Source organism: Dromaius novaehollandiae, chromosome W, assembly GCF_036370855.1.
Source record: "Dromaius novaehollandiae isolate bDroNov1 chromosome W, bDroNov1.hap1, whole genome shotgun sequence".
In the NCBI taxonomy this organism is placed as follows: Eukaryota; Metazoa; Chordata; class Aves; order Casuariiformes; family Dromaiidae; genus Dromaius; species Dromaius novaehollandiae.
In genome coordinates this window covers 68,021,101-68,040,364 of record NC_088130.1, presented here as the reverse complement: position 1 = coordinate 68,040,364, position 19,264 = coordinate 68,021,101, and the positions used below count along the sequence as shown (strand labels likewise).

General features: G+C 47.1%; 1 protein-coding gene across 10 annotated transcripts in view; it reads right to left on the bottom strand.

Moving 5' to 3' along the window:
• The window catches only part of LOC112994478 (CBP80/20-dependent translation initiation factor), a 201,430-nt gene that overhangs the window by 144,515 nt on the left and 37,651 nt on the right, over positions 1-19,264 (bottom strand). For 3 of the 10 annotated variants that reach the window (XM_064500940.1, XM_064500942.1, XM_064500941.1), the window contains exons 2-3: positions 9,445-9,657; positions 3,885-3,968 (exon numbers count right to left, since the gene is read on the bottom strand). In XM_064500940.1, coding sequence (XP_064357010.1) covers positions 3,885-3,968; positions 9,445-9,624 — 264 coding nt within the window. In that variant the 5' untranslated portion in view covers positions 9,625-9,657. Of the gene's footprint in view, positions 1-3,884; positions 3,969-9,444; positions 9,658-13,686; positions 13,752-19,264 lie in introns of those variants that run through there. The other 7 variants (XM_026118848.2, XM_026118850.2, XM_064500939.1 and 4 more) reach the window with 6 other exon arrangements.

The window sequence follows — 19,264 nt, the reverse complement described above, 5'->3', positions numbered from 1 at the left end:
GATGAGCAGAATGCAATTATATACGATTGGGATTTTCTCAGCAAATCAAGAGCTTGTGAAATGTGAGTCATGAGATCCTCCATGACCATAAGTAAGGCAGTCTGATCCTTTCTTCCCCACAAACCACCTTTTACTAGTCACCTGTTCACGGAATGGGAAAGATGGGAATAAAAGGTTTCCAGGGGAAGTTTTCTCCATTTATGAACAACTACTTTGCACAGGCAGCATGAACTGCAGAGTGCTGCCCTATGGGCACTGACCCCAATCCGGTCTCTCACAGCGGCTAATAGCAGACATCTAACCAAGGAGCATAAGAAATGGGGAAAGTACAGGGCGATCTTTCCTGGAGACACCTGAGAGCTAGACAAAAACAGCAATTTAGCAACACCCTGGAGAGGAGGTTGCATCAAGACAGATTATTACCCATCAGTGGGCACATTAGCCAGGAATTCCTCTCATCCCCTTGCAAATCCACTTGCACAACATCCTGTGGATGCTTATATACACACGCATTATAAATATATATATATTTATATATATATAAAAAATACACCTCTATACTGCTGGGAAAAGAAAATCCTCCTTTCATTTGCCTTAACCAGACAACTCCATGGAGTATGCCCCAATTCTTGTGTTGCAAGAAACAACAGATAATCGCTCCCTCTTTCCCTTCTCCCTCAGCACTCATCATTTAACGTGTCTCCATCCCAAAGGGAAGGACTCTCCCAGCTCTCCACAGAAGGTGCCCTTCCCCATCTCCAGTGCAAGGAATACCATGGTCACTGCAGACAGTGATACGTAACCTGTGTTTTCACAGTAGCTGAAGCCAATAAAAATTTTACATCCAACTATTTCTCAGCTAAACCGGCACTTCTTGTGCAACTGGCAACATAGAAATTTCAACAAGAAATAAAATATGAAAACTGAAAATTCCTTTCTTGAACAAAACCTTCAAAATCCATTAAAAATTGCAACAAAAAAAAATTAATAACATCCCTTGGGAAACAATCACCAAGCTTTTTGCCCTAGTAGGTTTGAACAGCAACTGATAATTTACATTTAAGACAAATACCTTATTAATGAAATTATTTTTGATGTTTAAAGCTACCGGTTGGAAAAAATCAACGGCCAGAAACAATAATGAACTGAACCTAATTCTCCCCAGCACTGTTTCAGTCATACATCTGTACGAGAAAGCAAAACCTTGACCGAGCAGAAGAACAATAGCTTGCAGCTCCTCTTTGGTGCCAAGGAAAATTTGTAAGTCAGTGTTCAAGGAAGCTGAACATGGAGAGAGCTAATTATTAGCTCTGCTGCAGGCTGGGAGAGAACCCAAACGCTGGGAAAACAGATCAGAAAGCACAGCTTGGACATATGTGAATGTTATTTGTATACACAAAACAAGCTCCCCATTGGAGGGGATCAAAAAAGTCCAACAGCCAGGAAAAAAAAAACAAAATGGAATAAAAAAGAAAAGACCAAGGCACAAGGCAGATGAAAGATGTCAGGGCCGCGCCGATCTGAGTCAGAAATGCATCACTGATGCTTGACCTCCGCCTCCTCCCGCGGCATAAATCTGCCGGGAGACCTTGGTGTCGGCACATCAGCTGAGCCCTGCAAGCCAATTGCCACTTGGCTGCTTCGGGCTCGGGAGACTAACCCGAGACATTCTTCAATAGGAAAAAACCCAATCCAGCTAATATCCCGAGCGACCCACGGAGGCTTAATGGAAACCGCAAGCCTCCGATCTGAATTTCAAGCAGCCGGCCGCGTTAGCATGCAGGAAGCAACGCAGACCTGGGGGGAGGGAACCGCGCCGAGCATTCGCTGCTGAATATTTCAGAGTGGCCGGAAGACGGCAGATCAAAGCTGCAATAAACTGAATCCACAATTATGCCTGCCACCTTCGGAGGCTCATCCGAAGCAGTGTCTTTGTACAGCGTGCATCCTCCAAGGTGGTTAGATCTCCGGATCTTGCCTCCGTTAGCAGAGGTGTTCGCTTATAAAAATATATCTTCCTTTCCTGAGTGCTCTCAGCTCCCTTATATCACTGTACGTAGCATGGAAGAGAAATGCAAATTTCTGTCCCACAGATGAGCAACTTTCAGCGCAGTTCGCTTGGACAGGAATCTGTTTTGCTTGGGAAAAGCTGCAGGTTCCCACACAGCCAGGCTCTCTGCTTGCTCTTTGAGGAAGGGGCTCTTGGACTTTTTTTTGTATGAGATCCCATGCATGAGACTGAAAATTGGAAGAGAGCAAGTAGGGAAAGAGTACAGGAATCACCTGCCTGAAGCACCTTCCCTAGGAGATGCACGCAGCGACTGCAGAAACTGCACCTGCAAACATTGCTTTACCCATTCTTAGTGCAGCAAGAAATTTTACAAGTTCACTTTGCCCTTATTTACTCCTTTCCACCAACACTCCCTTCCCCTCTCCCTCCGCAGATATCCTAGTGCTCCCCACATGCTCTCACATCTTCTTGCTTTCTCTTTCATGACTGCAGTTCCTCCTTAAGTCTTCATCACACTCATCACATAGCTGTGGCTTTCTTCTCATCTTCCTACCCAAGGAAGACCCCAAGGCTCACAAGCCAGGACACTTCAGTCCATAGCATGGGACCCACCAGCTAATCCTTGGCAGAGAAACAGCTCCACAGTTAGGAATTCAGAAAGTTGGTCTTATGCTATAGGTTTTTACTCTCCTTGCTTGTTTTATGCCATGCTGTAGGTTAAATTCTTCAAGCCCTCTGATGGATCTCAGACAGACAAACTGCTTTTCAGGTTCAGAGGCAGCAGCTGATGTGGACAGACTGCAGTTAAGGGAAGGCAACAGAAATCTATCTCCAGTGATGCCAGGAGAGCTTGGTAGATACTCTTCATTGACGTTTGCATTACATACAATTACCAAAAATAATTCACACTTAAGCTTCCATTAGGGCTATCACTGCAAGCACAACACAGGCTCTCAGGATTTGCAATTCTGCTTCTTCTCCCAGTTAGCCCTCTCAGCTATTCAATCCTCTTGCCTGCGACACCACCCTTGTGTTGCAGTTAATATCCCAGCAGGCATGTAACTTGGACGTGTAGCTACACAAAGCTCCCTTATCTCACTTACGTCTCATGTTTCCAACTCAGCTTTGATGCTGCAAATTGCTCCCTCACACAGGTTGTAATAAGCAGCTCTTCAGGAATAAATGGAACACTCTGCATTTCCATTCCTTTCTTATGGAGAAGTAAGCTTCTGGTCAAAGCGATGTGCAAGCTGGGAAGTTCTTCATCTCCCATGGTTTCAGTGGGGGTGAGCTTTCCATGACAGACCGAAGAGACAAGATCTCTTGCTGCACATTCACATCAGACTGTGACTCAAGAAGAGCAATGAAGCAGAACGTCAACTCAGGATGGACCGGGAGAGAAGTCTGCTCCTTGTGCCCCAGCTTCCCAAGTGATGGTCCTCAGCTCCGAAATGGGTTTGGTAGCTCAATAAGCATTTCTCCTCTCTCTTCTCTAGATTTCTAGTGCTCTGAGTGCTAGAGAATTTTCCTGTTGGGTCTTGATGAGATACCAATAAACAAAGGCTAAGTGGTACAAAAACACAAAAAAAGGGTGCATGAAAGCAAAGAGATGAAAGTGCAGCCACGTCCAAGCCATCACAGCCCAGAAGTCCTGCTTCTCAAGAGTGCAAATCAAGAATCTCCACGCTTGGTTTTCACTAAGCCTAAATATGCCTGCTTGGCCTCCTCGAGAAGAAGTCGCCGCAATGCCCAGCAGGTCTCCATCCCTGGGGGAGGGAACGCTGACAGCACAGAAAGCCTCCGTGCTCCTGGATGACACAGTAAAGAAACAAAAGCAAGGCTTTGGTGAGGAAGAGCTAAACACAACCCCTACCTGAGTGTGTTCGTGAGACGACGAGCCCTTCCCTCTCGATGGGGAACAGCTGCCATCAAGCTGCTCACTACAATCCGCCGTCCACTGCAAAAGGGATAGAAAGGCATTGTGTAAAATAATCGCTGGGTCGGGGAGGCTGCTGAGTCAGTCCACAGCACACAGCAAACACTGGCCGGCCGCTCTCCGACGCCGCGGGGATCACTGCACAGGGCCCCCACGGGGAAACGAGGCAGGATCTCAAAGGCTTTGGCCCCAAAACGGTCCAACAGTAGCTGGTGAGAGGGAAGAGTCACGAGCAATTGCAAGAAAACAAAAAAGAAGCTGCCACCACCGAAAACATCATATGTCACCGTGGACATGTCCAGGGAGAAGCTGCCTGGCACGCCACCAACAACAGCAAGTCTTTTATGCCCAGAGGAGCAGGCATCCTAAGGAAACTTTGTTATGCAAACATCCCCACTATTTCCTTGCAGACTCCAAAAGTGTTTTAATATGTTAGGAATGGCATAGCCAGCTCGGTATGTCCCAGACCCAGCTTGACTTGATTACCGTTTCCCATGGAGTCTTACACAGTTTCTGCTTCTCCCCACCCTGTTTAGTTTAATAACAGATATTAGTCTGGAGCTGCCATAGTATCAGTTCAATATGACCACGTAGGATCGTGCAGCAGAACAGGCAGGGACGCAGATCCTCCCCAGCTCTATAGCTAAGCACCTACACATAATTTTACGAAGGATGGAAAAGTCATTTCCACAATTTTTTTTTTTTTAACAAAACAAAAAACGTAGCCCAAAACTGCATATTCTGCCTGATTTGATTACATCCTTCCAGCTCACGCTGGCTTTCCTTCATGATGAAGGAAGCAAGGACTGTGGGATTTTCTGGCCATAAGTGATCATAAGCTCTTGAGCCCAGCAGAACAGCACAGCACATTGAAGAGGACAGCAACTGTGGAACATCACCTATGGCTTCCTCTGAAGTTTGATAGCGAGGTGCTTGCACCAAAATAATTCCGTCTGGGGTCATTTCGTTTTTTTTCCCCAAGGAAAAGAGGTGATACATGATGCTGGAAAAAAAAAAAAAAAAAAAAGATCAAGCCTTTTTCACAACACATACATGAAAGGTACCATCTAATCCAATTTTTTGCTCCTCCCAAAGTTGAGACTGAACATTTTCAACCAGTCCCATTTCTGAGCTCCTTCACCCTGGAACTGCTTGACTGAGTGAGCATTGCAGACAGTCTCCCTGCTTGGGTGACATTACCAAGGCCAAGGCACCAAGAAAAAATGAAAAAAATCGATTCCATATAAACAGCAACCAACTGAGAGCTTCTTGACAGAGAGGAACGGCTCCCCCATCACGTTAGCAGCCCCCACTGCCATACAGAATTGAGAGAAAAGTGCCTTTTTCCCCTGACTTGACTCTTTTCTGATGGGAGCAAGGCTGGAGATACCCACGTGATGGGAATGCCTGTACTTCACCTTCATCAGATTAGCTATAGACTCAATTTCCCTGCAAGTGGCTTGCGGTATACAGAACTATTTAATATGCCCTTCCTTTCCCAGGGCAGCCGTTATCCCGGGATGCTGCACCGGCTGAGCAGCGCATATACACGGCTGAGTGGATTTATCCTCTCTCAGACAGGGAAAGCATTATTACAGCCACAAGGAAGCAAGCCACAGAGAGATTAAGTAACTTGCCCAAACTTAAAGATTAAGTCGCTGGCAGAACCTTGCAGTTAAAAACAATTTTCTTTGTCTCAGTCCAGTGCCTCAACCGTAAAACCATCCTCCTTCCTCTGGCTCTCACTAAAAGCGAACGCGCTGCCTTCAATCAGGCTGGCAAATCAATTCACGGGCCTGCGCCCGCTGCCGGCACAGCCGCTCCGGAGACCGGCAGGATACGTGCACGTTTGGTTTTTGCTTTAATAAGAAGCGATCAGAAAAAGAAAGCCAGAAATACATGACTTCCGATCATTTCTTATGCAAATTTGGGGTAAGAGGTAGGAACACAAGTATGAGTATATATCCGTCTTAATGCATCCCTTAAGACAACTCAATAAACACAGATGACATACGTAACGTCTCTGCCTCACTTCTTGCCCCATGTGCAGCCCTAAAACATATTAAATGCTGCATTTTGCTGCAGTTTCACATAAAAGCCCACTTCCAAGTAAACACCAGTCACATGGGGTATAACTGCATTTAGCTGCTTAACTTGATATGCCTTTAAAAGTGGTTTAATTAAAAGCCTGGATGTTCAGCTCTTTCAGTATTAGTCCTCCTCCGCCAGCCAAGACACTCAGGTTTTATTTCAGAGACCCTATCCCTAGCATTGATGCTAAAAAAAAAAGCGTCCAGCAGATCCTTTGAAAAGGAAAAGTTGAAATTTCATTTCCACAGATGGAAGGTGGATTTAGTTGTTGCACCTGAGGATCTTGATGCAAAAACTGTAAATGTGCTGTCGTGAGAATTAACAGCTTTTGCCCCAGAGATGCCGCAGGGAGCCCAGGGTTGGTGGCAGCGGTCTGGGCAGACTGCCCTTCGCTGCCTGAACTCGAGTCAGCTTGATAAGTTTGCAGCAAAAAACAGATTTCACTTATCCTTTCCTTAATGGAAAAGGGGAATCGGGATGAGCATTCTTGCACCACCCAGAATTAAGCCTCTTCTGAGCCACAAAGTGGTTGTGAAACCTTGACTACTAATTTATTTCTAATTCAACAGCATTTCTAAACTTGGCACATTAAAGCAAGCAGTACTTGCCTATTTGACCTGAAGCCCCTCCAAAGCATCACTTCAAACGCAGTCATTTTCCAGCCTTCGGTTAAAAAATGCACTATGAAGTACTCCGCATCACTTGATTTTTAAACGTATTTTCTCCCACTTCTAATGGCTTTGATCCTCAATTTGTAAAGAATCTTTTCAGCAAGCTCTATTCTTAAAAAAAGATTCCTTTTAGTGTTAATTTCTTCAGGCAGAGCTAATATAAAGGGTCCAAAGCTCTGCATCAGATCCTCGGCTACAGCAAATCTGCATAGCTCGGATAAACCAGATAAGCGCTACTTACATCAGATAAGGAGGGGATCCTTCACATCTCTCTCTCAAGCAAGTTTCTCTCTGACGGACTACGGGACATTTGCTTTTATGATTTCCAGTGCAATCGCACTTGGAAATAAGGTGCGGTAGAAGAATCGAGCCCTTGCTGGGGTTCATGGAAAAGAGACTTTCACTCGCTACGCTGACCGCTGCTCCCAATTTACGGGTGGAACAGTGGTAGGCAACCAACAGACCTAAGCACGAAATGAGAAAGAAAACCTGCCTACCGTGAAGTTTTCAGCTGGCTTGCAGCCTGTACGGAAACGGCACGGATTCTGGCGCGATCACCCAGAAGTTTCAGAAACAACCTCAACAGGACATGCAAAAAATGAAGCCCTCCGGCCATCGCCCCGATGGGGTTTACCCAGCTCTGCTCCCGCTGCCAACGTGAACCGCTGGCTTCACAACAGAGCCGATCCATCCTGAGGGATCCCGGGGCTGCACCAAGGAAGCCATGGCAATGAGGTGATAAGTACTGGTTGGGTGTAAAAGCTCTCTGCTAAGGTTCATTCACAAGCCCGGCCTGGGAACGGCTCCCAGGACAGCCCCGCTCTCCTCCTGCGGACCAGCTCCTTCTCCCCATCTCCTTCCCCCCCGTCGCGAGCTGCTTCCAGACTAAGCTTTGCCGCCGCGGCCTAATTAGCCAGGCAGCATTTGATGATTAAGAAGTGTTACAAAGCCCCAGCCTGAGTCCCCTCTGGACCGAATCCCTGGGCAAAGGGAAGTGACTCACTTCTCCCCCAGGAATCGGTATCCCATCCATTATTAAAAACCTCCCGTGCTCTTTCAGAAGCCCTGACAAGGCTTAATGGATATTGCTTCATCTGCCAAGTGCCACACGGAGGGAGGGAGGGACTCGACAGCACTGATCCGCCGTTACCCAGCCTGCGACGAGGCCGGCGGGACCCAAGCACGCGTTTTCCACGTACCTTCAGCCCGCGTCGGCTGGGGAACAGCCCTGGGAACCCACGTTGTGCCCCCGCCCCGGACAGCTTCCCCCGGGGCCTGCTGTACCCATCCACAGACCCGGGTTCGCGACATGACAGCCGAGCATCGTCCACGTCCCTGGCACAGCCAGGGCTTGGGAAGCCCCCAGAAGAGCGGTTCCCCTTGCAGGGGATCAGCCTTTCACTGCTGATTGTGCAGGACCTGACACGACACCGTTCCTGCTCCGCTGCCGAGGTTATCGCGGTACCTGGCGCAGCTCCAATGCATTTCCAGTTTCAGATACCTAGCGATGGCCATACCCTTGCTCTTACGATCTTTCAGGCAAAAGCCTTTTTTATTATTATTTGGTCCCCATACCCAGGGTGCAAGTGCTCTATAATCGGAGTATTTTATTCTACCAAGACTCCTGCAAGGTAGGAAAGCACCTCCACTAGCCTCACGCTATGATGGGAGGATCAAGACAGCCTAAGGTCAGGCTCCAGATTTATGAAACAGCGTGGACGGGTGCTCACAGCTCGCCCTGTACAAACTTCCTTCTCCGTGCTTCGGTTTGACACTTGGCATCTTTGGCAAGTGCCTAGCACCCACGGCACCAGATCCACAGGATTTCCCTCAGAACAACAACAGTTCAGCAGATTAAATCTCTCCTTGCGTTGGACCTCAACTGCCTGTTTTAAAAACGACATGATCCCGATTGGATCTGCTTCTAATGACAACGCCAAACCACATCTTCCCTGAACGATCCCTCTGTTTGCTTGGCATTCACATCCTCCGCAACAGAGCGATTTTCTTCCCTGACATAACAATTATGAAGTAAGCAAACAGGTTATTATACACATCGAAACGCGCAGCAGTTAAATGCTGTTAGGGAGCATTTGGGGCTTTTGACTGCTTTTACTCATTCAGTCTTTTCATTAAAATCCCTGAAGACCTCCGTATATGGATGGAAGCAGTACAGGCATCTAGGACTGCAGCAGCACTTCTCAGCACTGAATATTCCTCAGGAGAGGCCCTGCAACTCATCCCGAGCCAGGCAAAACAGTCCTCCGGCGTTTTTCTGGCAAAGCGCTGGGTCAAACGGAGGCAGAGAGAGGGATTCTGCTCTCCTGGCCCGCTCCTGCATTCGGTGCTGCTGGCCGTCACCGCGCACCCCTGGGAGGACAGCGTGGGACAGCTACGCATTGCAGCCACGCAGTATTTTCCTTTATTTGAAGCAGGAACCCCGGAGAAGTCAAAACTTCAGGGCACATCTTCAGACCACTTAATGGAAAAATCAAATGTGGCTGGCAGGAGATCTTTACTAACCACTTGGAGTCCTCTTATTTGGCTGAACAAGAAAGCTGCCCAAAATCCAATATGCTCTTCTGCCCTGCTTCACACCCCTGTAATAGCAAAGTCACTTTAGCTGGACCTGCTTCCCTAACAGAGGCAACAAGCTGTTTGCACAAATCACTGGCTTCCCTATAACCCCAGTCCCCTCGTTTTGCATCCCGTTTTAAACTGCATCCTTCACCAACCTGCGAGATGTTGGACTGCGTCTTCTCGCTCTCTCCGTCCCCCTCCGTTTTATCCGTCAGCAAGCCTTGGACTTGGTACTCCAGGACGTAGCTGTCGATGAATCTCTCCAGCTCCTCGATTTCCTGAGAACGGCTACTCCCTGCCTCGGAGGAGGCAGACGCCACAGACGAGTTTTCCATCACTCCAGGTAAGAAACTGGGAACGGGGGGGGCCTGAGGAAGAAAGAAAGGAAAAAAAAAAAAAAAAAAAAAGACAGAAATTAATTCCTCATCCCCTAAAATGTCAAAATCGTCTCCCGAGCAACGCCTCTCTCTCACACACCCACACAGACACCCCAGTCTTCCTTAAGGGATAATCACGAGCATCTATTTTTACTTTCTACAAATCCACTAATTATAAAAAGACGCCAGGTTAGAAAAAGAGCAGCCAAAGTCTATCGGTTACTGCTGGCAGGATGCTTTTTGCTATGCTCCTGTATTTCCAACAACACTTCAAACGAATGACCTGAATACAAGCCCTAAATCTTCCGATAACTGTGAGGGCATTTCCTTACAATAGCTTATGGTGAGAACAGCATAAGAACATAGGACCAGGCTCTAAGAGCGACTCCATCCAGAAACTGCCGCACGTAGCCCTGGACCAACATGAAACAAGGATTTTTTGACCGCAGCCGATGTATGCCCCAGTGCCACCTCTCCTGGCTCAGATTTGCAGAGTGACCTTGTCGCACCTTTGCAGAGTGACCATCCACACTGACTGTACAATATTGATTGCATTTGAGCTCCATGAAGAGCGTACATGAGTATAAAAAGGTCCATTACAATGGTAACACCCTTCCATCTAAGGACTTTGCTTATCCTCCTCCTTAAAACCAAAACTACTGAAAGCACAAGAGAAAAAAACTAATAAAGCACATATTTGCCCATGAGATTAGCTGCCCCGAAAGCAGCAGGCTTATAAGTTTCAGGTTGTGGCTGGGGAGGACAGATGGGGTGTGAGGAAGAGGATAACTGAAAGGCATCTCTAGGACCACTGCAGTAAACAAGATACTGAGTCAAAACCGTGAGTGTTAGGGCCCAGGGAGGGGGTTTGCACATGGAGTGCAACCAGAGATCACACCAGAATCTATTTTTAAAACCTTTAGATGTTAAAAACAAATGAGAAAGAGAGAAAAAGGGAAAAACCCTGCAAAGCAACAAAACATTTTCTATATCGGCCAGCTGGCTGGAAACTGTGGAAGAAACCACACGTCTGAATCACGGTATTCTCAGGCTGACCTCGATGCCTAGCACAGACCTTGAGGCCCATCACAGTATCTCTGCAAGGAAAGGAAGTACAAATCCCTTATGTACAACCTGCCACGTTCATTGGTGACAACAGCTTTGTCCGCAGGCTCAACCAGAGCGGGGCAGGCCCCCCTGCACCCAGAGACACTACCCTGCCGTCGCAGAGGGCACAAAGCCAGGTTTGTTTTGACCAGACTTTGGCACTTCTGCTCCTAAATCACACCTGTATCTGCTGAGCCACCTCTCCGCAGACAGCTGTGGATTGAGCAGCTCCTTCATTTTCCCAGTCTCCCTGCTGCCAGGGCAAACCAAATGGGACTGGTCTGTAGGCTCACACCGCCTTCCCACCCAACCTCGGGTGTCCACCCAGCCACAAGTGTGCTTCTTGGTGGATAAAATCCTTGCCGACCTCATTAGCAAGCTAGCGCGAGAGCTAAAGGTGAAATGCTCTACAGAAAACATGGAGACTTTATGACGGCTTTAACGTAAGGCATCCTCAGGAGGTGAAAACCTTCCATGACTGATTCCAGGAATCTCATGGATACCTCAGCCAAGATGCTGAACCTTTAAATAGAGACCATGAGTGAATCACTAAATGTTCTGTACGTGGATTTAAAACAAATTCTTGATTGCTATAGCCGAAACACAGAGCAGAGAAAGGAAAGGCGGCTGCGCAAATACAAACAGACGCGGATGCCAAATTAGATCATCGGGTCTCAGGGCTTCATTCAACTACCTAATCATCTAGAAAGCCCAGAGTATATGGGCCTCCAGTTTCTAGTCCAGCAGCACAGCTATCTCAGACGAGTCAGTGTGTGCCCTGCATGTCACAGGCTGGGGGAGATTTCCAAAGGTCATGCAGGTTATTCCCTGCCCCTAATCCTGCAATTTTCTAAGAAGTTTTCTCAGCAACTGCTCTGCCTGACACTGGTCATGTGACAGCTCCATGGGGCTGACATCTGTAAACACAAGGATACCGGCCCTGGCTTAGGAAGATTGAGTCCTGGAAGCAGGAATAATATATTGGGGAAATACTGCTATATAAGACAGGACGTACATACATACGTAGGATTCTTGGTCCAACTCAGGCCACTCTCTTGTTCTTACTGTACACCGAAGACCCCCACACCAGACACTTGCCCATCCCTTGCACCCCACAAGCAGGGACGTACTCAAGTTGTGCCCAGATGTAGCATAGAGCCAGCTTTCACACCTGAGGTGGGAATGAGGCATATTGGAGCTCCTCACCTGCACAGGTCCTATCCAAAACACAATTTACATAACAATAACCATCAGACGTCTGTTCTGGAAGCTGAACCAGCTGGTCCTCTGGTGCTATTTAGACAGGGAGGGTTAAATATGTACATGTAGATTATTGCTAGCAGAGTAAGAAGCCATTATCCAGGGGCTTATGTTACAAACCCTATTAGGATAGTCTTATTCAGTGTGCAGATCATCACGGAATCAAGATTTATCAAAATATATCCCTATCTACATGCCTACCAGTAATCCCATCCTCTCTTCTCAAGGCCGACACATGTGAACACAGCCCCCCCAAACACACACACACACTCTTTTACTTGACTTCAAGTGAGGTAAGAGACTGACCTCAAACCACTCATCTCTTCTGATCTGAACAGGCAATGAGAGCCTTTAGCAAATCCTGCAGTTGTCCTTTAACCGGTGAATGAACACGTAAGGAATTCAACAGCTGCCATCTAAATCAATTGAAAATTGTGCATCTAAATGAAGAAAAGTTGATGAAACCTCAAACACAGCATTATTAGTAAGGGCAGCTCTAATAATGTTCAAGCTGATGCTCCTATATGCACCACTAGTGCATTGATCCCAGAATACCATAAAGCTCCTTTGCAGAGACAGTCAACTTTGTTCCCTACAAGGGACAGGACATTCCCTGCATGTCACTGAAACACCTTCGCTGGCACAAAACAGGGCAGCTGCTTACCAAGCCATACCTTTACTAGGGAAAGAAATAAAAGGCATGTTCCGTAGGCATGGAAAAGGCACGGAAAGATACTCCTGCAGTCTCCTGAAGACACCTTCACACCTCATAAGCCTCAGGACACCAAGACACCTTCACCCTCATGAAAATGGCCATGGATGTTTCTCTAAGGAAGATGTGGGTTTACACGAATTTCAAAGCACAAGGCCAAGCTACTTTCTGCCTGAGGACTTACTGTACAAATGCTGAATCACTGCTCAGTGCTCACACAATAAATCTGATGCTCTCAGGATGCACCAGATTTCATGCGTGTGCTCAAATCAAGCGCACAGGACCACCGCGGCTGCTGCGACGGGCAGGTTGCTGGAGGGAGGAGAGCTTCACGTTAAGCACACGTTATCGCTGCCAGCGCTCAGGATTTCCTGGGAGGTCCCTCAAAGAGCTACTGACCACAGCACGAGTCGCTCGGCTTGCAAACACTGGCTGGATTCACAGCATAAGCTCATATAGCTGCAGGCTCCTTGCTAATCATATGGCACGGTCTGTGCCTCTCGGCTGCCAGTCTCCAGGGAGCCTTCACAAATTAGAAACGAAAACAGCACAAGGAGAGGCGACAATTACTACAGATCGCTACATGCTGCAAAATACACACGACAACCCCAGAACACAAATCTCTTCATAGCAAACGCACTTAGTTCCCCCAAACATCACAACCCCAGCAGCGGGCACAGAGCATCCTGGCTGGCGGGTAGTCGAGACCGTAAAAACGGGAGGGATCCTTGGACAACACAGCCCTCAACTCCCCTGGCTAAGGGGAAAGGTGAGCAGTGAAACCAAAAGACAAGAAAGGCCATCACAATTAGTATTTTCCATATGATATAAAGCCTCTGCCACAAGAATTCAGGGAGCTTAGCGTCTCACCAGGATCCAGAAAAGGAATAAACACAGAAAACATCCCATTTATCCCAGGGAGAAGAAACGGGAATTCCTACCACGTTGCAGGCCATGAAGGCTCCATCCCTCGCCCTCTTCACTGGAAACTGGTGTTTACAGTCTGTTTTGAGACAAGTAGAAAATCATCAAGCAAATCCTAAATGAGTCACATGTCATCCGGAAAGGAAGAAGAAAAATCTGTTCCCAACGCATGTAATTTCCAGCTCCTGAACTGTTGCTCATCTGTCACTTCTGAACAATTGTGGCTACATTTGGAAGCAGCTTAGAACGAGCAGTTCTGGCCTAAGGATTTCATATGCTCGCAGAATTATTCCCAAATGTGCCCAGACTGTCAAAAAGGCTCATTATGTAGATCAATATCACCCATTAGCTCCTGAACAAAATTGTGTGGCATGTTAAAAAGAAAGGAAAAAAAAAAAAGGAAGAAAGAAAAAAAAAGGAAAGAAAGGCGCCCCAGAGATCATGGAGCGCTGGGGGAGGGCACGCTTCTCACCGTCTGGCTAATTAGTGCCAATTATGGAACGGAAGGCACTAATTATTAAATAGAGAGTGCTTTAAAAAAAAATAGAGTTGAACCCTCAGCTGGGAAAATAGGTGGCCGTAACACGCGTCCTCAAGGGCATGAAATTGCGTGGAGATGATAAATCGGTGGCAGCACGCAGGAGGGAAGAGCTGACACGAGTGCTGCGATACAACGGCATCGCTTCCAAACCAAGCCGTAGCTTGCAGCGGGGGCTCGGCAGGCACAGCCGGAGGGCATCTTCCACCCTCTGGGGCTGCCTGCACATCGGAGGGTTTTTTGCCGTTTTTTGCCAAAGCCAAGGAAAGATCTCAATATGTGACGGGGACGTAAAATACATGAACTATGCAGAATAAAGCAGAGCAATAGCTAACATATAGCACTTCACTTTTTGGTGGGGGAATCAGCCCCGTGACATGCCAGCATTTTGCTGACCAGGAACGTGACAGACTGTGGCTCGAAAGGGAAGACATGCTAGTGTGGGAATTGGTTTGTCCAAAGTCATGACAAATCACAAGTTTGGGACATTTCTAGGTCCCTAGGAAGAAGCTCTTTTGTCCACAAAAACAAGCCAAGTTCCAGTACCTTCATCTGTCTCTGAAGGAAACTGGAAAAAACAGCTTAGCAGAAGGAGAATTACCTCATGCTTAAGAGGCGATGAGTTATCGCATCCGCGTGGTACAGGATTGTCATTTTACACAAACACCCTTAGAGCAGATGAATGGGCACTGACAGCAGAAAGCCTGGGTAGTAAGTTGGTTGACAACTAACTCTCGTAATAAGATAAAAGACCAGCATCTCGCAGTATGTAATCTCCTTTATATGCTTAGTCTGCACAGAGTCAGTGTGAATCATGTAATGACACAGAGACCAACAACCCTACGTGGTTATTCCAGTGATAGCTCTGTAAGCTACTTACGGTGCTGGATCCATGACCGACACGTCACTGCCACCAAATACAAGGCTTCAATAGAGAGGCACAAGCACAGAATTGGCTTGAGATGCTGAGGTTTCCCCCTCAGCCCTTGTGCCTTGCCGGGGGGACTGGAAAACTCAAATTGGAAGACCAACGTGTCTATGCAAGTACTGCCAAACACATACCCTTCTGAATTCACATTTTGACAGCACTCTTCCTACAGCTGGGTTACTTGGTTAGGACCACACCTGTCCGACCACTGCAGCTAAGGGGTAATATCCGAATCCAGTGCTGACCCTGTTTTGAGCAAGGAGCTGGACTAGAGATCTCCAGAAGTCTCTTCCAACCTGAATGGTTTTATGATTCTAGATGTTGTTCAAGCACTTCATCATGGCTCACAAGCCTCATCTGCTCTCTTAGCCTACTTTCTCCATTTTCAGCTTCATACTTCATTCTGAGCAGTGTCTCCCTGTCACAAGAGTCTCTCACAGTTATTGTGTAACTGTCTTCCCCACTTCCACCAACCTGTCCAAAGATGCCCCAGTGCCCCCAGAAACATGCTCAGGCGTGGGTTGCTTTGGTCACAGTTCTCCATCCCCTAGGACCTCTTCAAAGTAGGGTCTTCTCAGCTGATACCTACTGATTTCTGTGCTTTGCCTAATTCTGCCAAATGCAAAATGCATGTACCCTAACAAAAACCAGAACAGTCACAGGTTTACACAGGTGCATTTGCTGGTTCCCTGATCTGGGGCATTACGGGTTTCACTCGTGCCGGCAGCAGTATTCCCTCCATGCTTGAAGAAAAGCTCTCTGGGAAAACAGCCTTCACAGTGCAAGGCCAGAATTCCCAAACTCATCTGCTGAGTCACACAAACTGTCTGACCCTTCAAAAGGGACAGATTCTGGAGTTCAAGCTGTGGTCCTTCCTTGGCAAGAGACACAAATCAAGGGCAGGCCTGTTCCACCATGAGGGAAAGCAGCTAGCTATATCTAGGACAATTTGAGTCCACCAACATAGATTTACTCTCCATGCTGATGTCTGACTAATGATAAACCTTTTCTCCCTTTCCAAATTTCACACTCACCATCCACTGACCCAGAAAACTATTATCTCACCATTTGCTTTTATACTGTTGTCTAACAGCCACCAGGAGAATGTCTCAACCTAACCACAGCTGAGAAACAGCTGATAACCATCTTCCTTATTGCCAGCAGCATGTCTACACCTGCACAGAGCCCGAAGCTCAGATGAGGACGAGGTGGATCACATTTGTCAGTTGTCTAATCCAAGCGTTAATGACTCCAGCCCTGAATCAGGTGCCTTTGGGTCAAGCCTGCATGCACAGCAGAGCTGGGTCACTTCCACCAGCCTCCCATGAAAACATATGTTCTTGGGAGCTCTTTGGGGAGCGTTGAATTTGCGTTAGCATAGGGCCTACCGCCAAAGATTCCCAGACCTCAGGTATGGTCCTACACGGAAATTAATAGAGATCCATGTCCAACCTCTATTTTTCTCCCTCTGCTCCTCCCTGCTCTGCCTTCCGCCAAAGAAAACCCACCTACTTTGTCAAAGTACAAAGGCTATACACTTTTGGAGGCTGAAAACCACCTTTGGAGGCTGAAAACCACCTTACAGATATTTTCTAGGAAGCCCATGTCACACTCATTAGTATGACCACATAACATAAAATCAACAGCAGAGAAAGTTTATAGATGTGCAACCCATTTATCGTTACTGTTAATTGTTCATATTATTGCAACAGAAAATTATTATTAACAGCTGCTTTTTTTTTAAAGTGATCTAAATGGGGTTCTTCCTTTAGTCCTCTAATTATACAGTTTTACCTTTAAGCAGCAAATGAGCTCAGTAAGAATGGGCATTTTTATGACATTTGTATGTTTGGTAATGCTCCACTTGCTCCAACCAGTAGAGCGAGGGTGGAAGCCGCATCTACAGAACAGCCTGGTCTATTTTGCAGCTCTAGGCCACCATGCAGGACACCAAGCTCAACAAATCCACTACCTCCAAAAAGTCCTTCACATTCGTATCAAACTGGAGGAACCACCTGATGAGTCGCCTAGAAAAATTCTTCCCTTAAGTGAAGAGCAGGGTCTTTTGGTCCAGAAACTGCTGACGTGGTGACTCTGTCAGCAGGACTGAGATCACACTGAGATCTTCCTGACACCATTTCTTGCTCCATCTCAGCAAGACAAACTGACACCCCAACCTGCCCTTAAAGCAACAACGGCACACTTCCTTGCCCCTATCCAAGGCCCAGCCTGGCAGGACATCAGCCATCACGACGGCTCATAGCACTAATGCTCTCATCAGCTTCCACTGAGTACACAAAAGGCAACTTAATTGCATCCAGCATGAGAACAAAAATACCAATTTCTTATCAAGTAGTGACATGTGACCAAATACAGTTACACAACCCAATGCCAACTTTGTTTTCCATATAGAAATGCCAAGGTCACGGGTACACTGAGCAGTTGCTGCTCCCAAGCATGCCTTGAGAAGTCACGAAGCTCACCTAGCTAGGGCAATTTGTGGTTTTCGGTATTTGTGCTAGACAGCCTCAAGGGCAGAGCAGTCACCCACACTCACACTAGCACTTGTGGGCTTGTGTCGACCCAAAGCTTCCTTGAATTATGACTCCAGTGTTGGGCCTAGCTTAAGCTTGGAGCCATACTCAAGATACTTGTTTCTAACATTGTGTGCACCAAAGCTGACTCACTTAAGAAGGGGTAAAAGAGAGGGCTCAGGAAAGCAAGTGTTAACATGACCACTCTGTAGTGAGGATGCAGGCTAGCGTCTCCGAGCTGCCTGCAGTTCTTCAGTGCCTTCCCATAACTCACCATCATTTGCCTACAAAAGGAGAAAATGTTCTGCAGCAATTTGCTATGAAAGACTTTAGACAGGGTTAGCTTTGAGCAGAGCTAAGGAAACACAGGATGTCCCCCCAGAAGTCTTAGCCCTGGTGTGGACACTGTAACCCGACATTCATTCACAGCAGGGCTGCTCTTACTTGGGCTAGGTGAATTCAAGAGCAGAACCAGGACTGCAGACTGCAGTCAAGACATAGTGAAGACCAGCAGCTAAGTGCCAAAACATCCCAAGGTCAGTAAGTACCATTACTGCTTTGGCAGAGAAGGAAACTAGAAAAAGAGATTGCTTTTGCCTTTTTTTTTTTTTTTTTTTTGCTTCCATAGGATGCACACTAAAGGCCTAAAATGATTTCTCACGCATGACATGGCTCTTAGAAGATTCTGGGATAGGTAAGAGAACCAGGAGCATCATGCTATTGTACATACCCACATAGTGCAAGTGGGAAATGTATTTTTCCCCCCAGCTACACTGCCAGGAGTTATACTTACTTAATGCTAATGTCTAAGTAAGACAGCTGGAAAAGTTCTCTGTTAAATACAGAGTCCAGGTAGAAGTTCCTAATGTAGGTACTAGAGTCAGGCTTCTCAAGATTTAAGTACCTGTATCAAAGTTCAATTATTAAAAGGATCAGCTACCACCAAATCTCTACAGATGGCAAGTGTCCAGCCCATCTTTCCGACCACTTTGCCACAGGTGTTCAGGTATGGGTTTAAAAGACTCACTTGAAACATCCTGGTTTGAAAACCTAGGCCTCTTCAGTCCTTACCCTTCAGGTAAGTGCTGAAAAAGTTCCCATGTTAATTTGCTGTTCCTCCATTATTAAAAATCAGGAGGAACAGAGAGCAGTCCAACACTTCTTAACGTATCTGCAGAAGCCTTACACTGAGTGCATTCTCTCTCTGCTAGTTGCACTTCCCCAAAATACGGCAGAAAGCCTCAGGCCAGCCAGGCACTGCACCGAGTTGTGTAGAGGCGAGTTTTGACAGACCCCAGAACTACTCTGAGAGATCACTAAAAACGTTTCTGCCATATGGGATTTACCATGCCATGTTTTGCTAAGAACGAGGGATGCTTCCTACAAAAGGAAGCTGCAGTGCAAACTCTCCTTGTATGAACACGGCCACCTCCTCCTCTGCTGTGGGGGTTAATCGTGATCCACGGCTCCAGCACTTTCCCCGGGGAAGGCCACGCATCTTGTGGCAGCACCCAGCGGTTGAGGCTCTAGGTGGGCTGCCTACATGCCTACTCTTCCCTTGCTTCCAAGGGCTGTCTTCTGTGGCTTGACTTCAT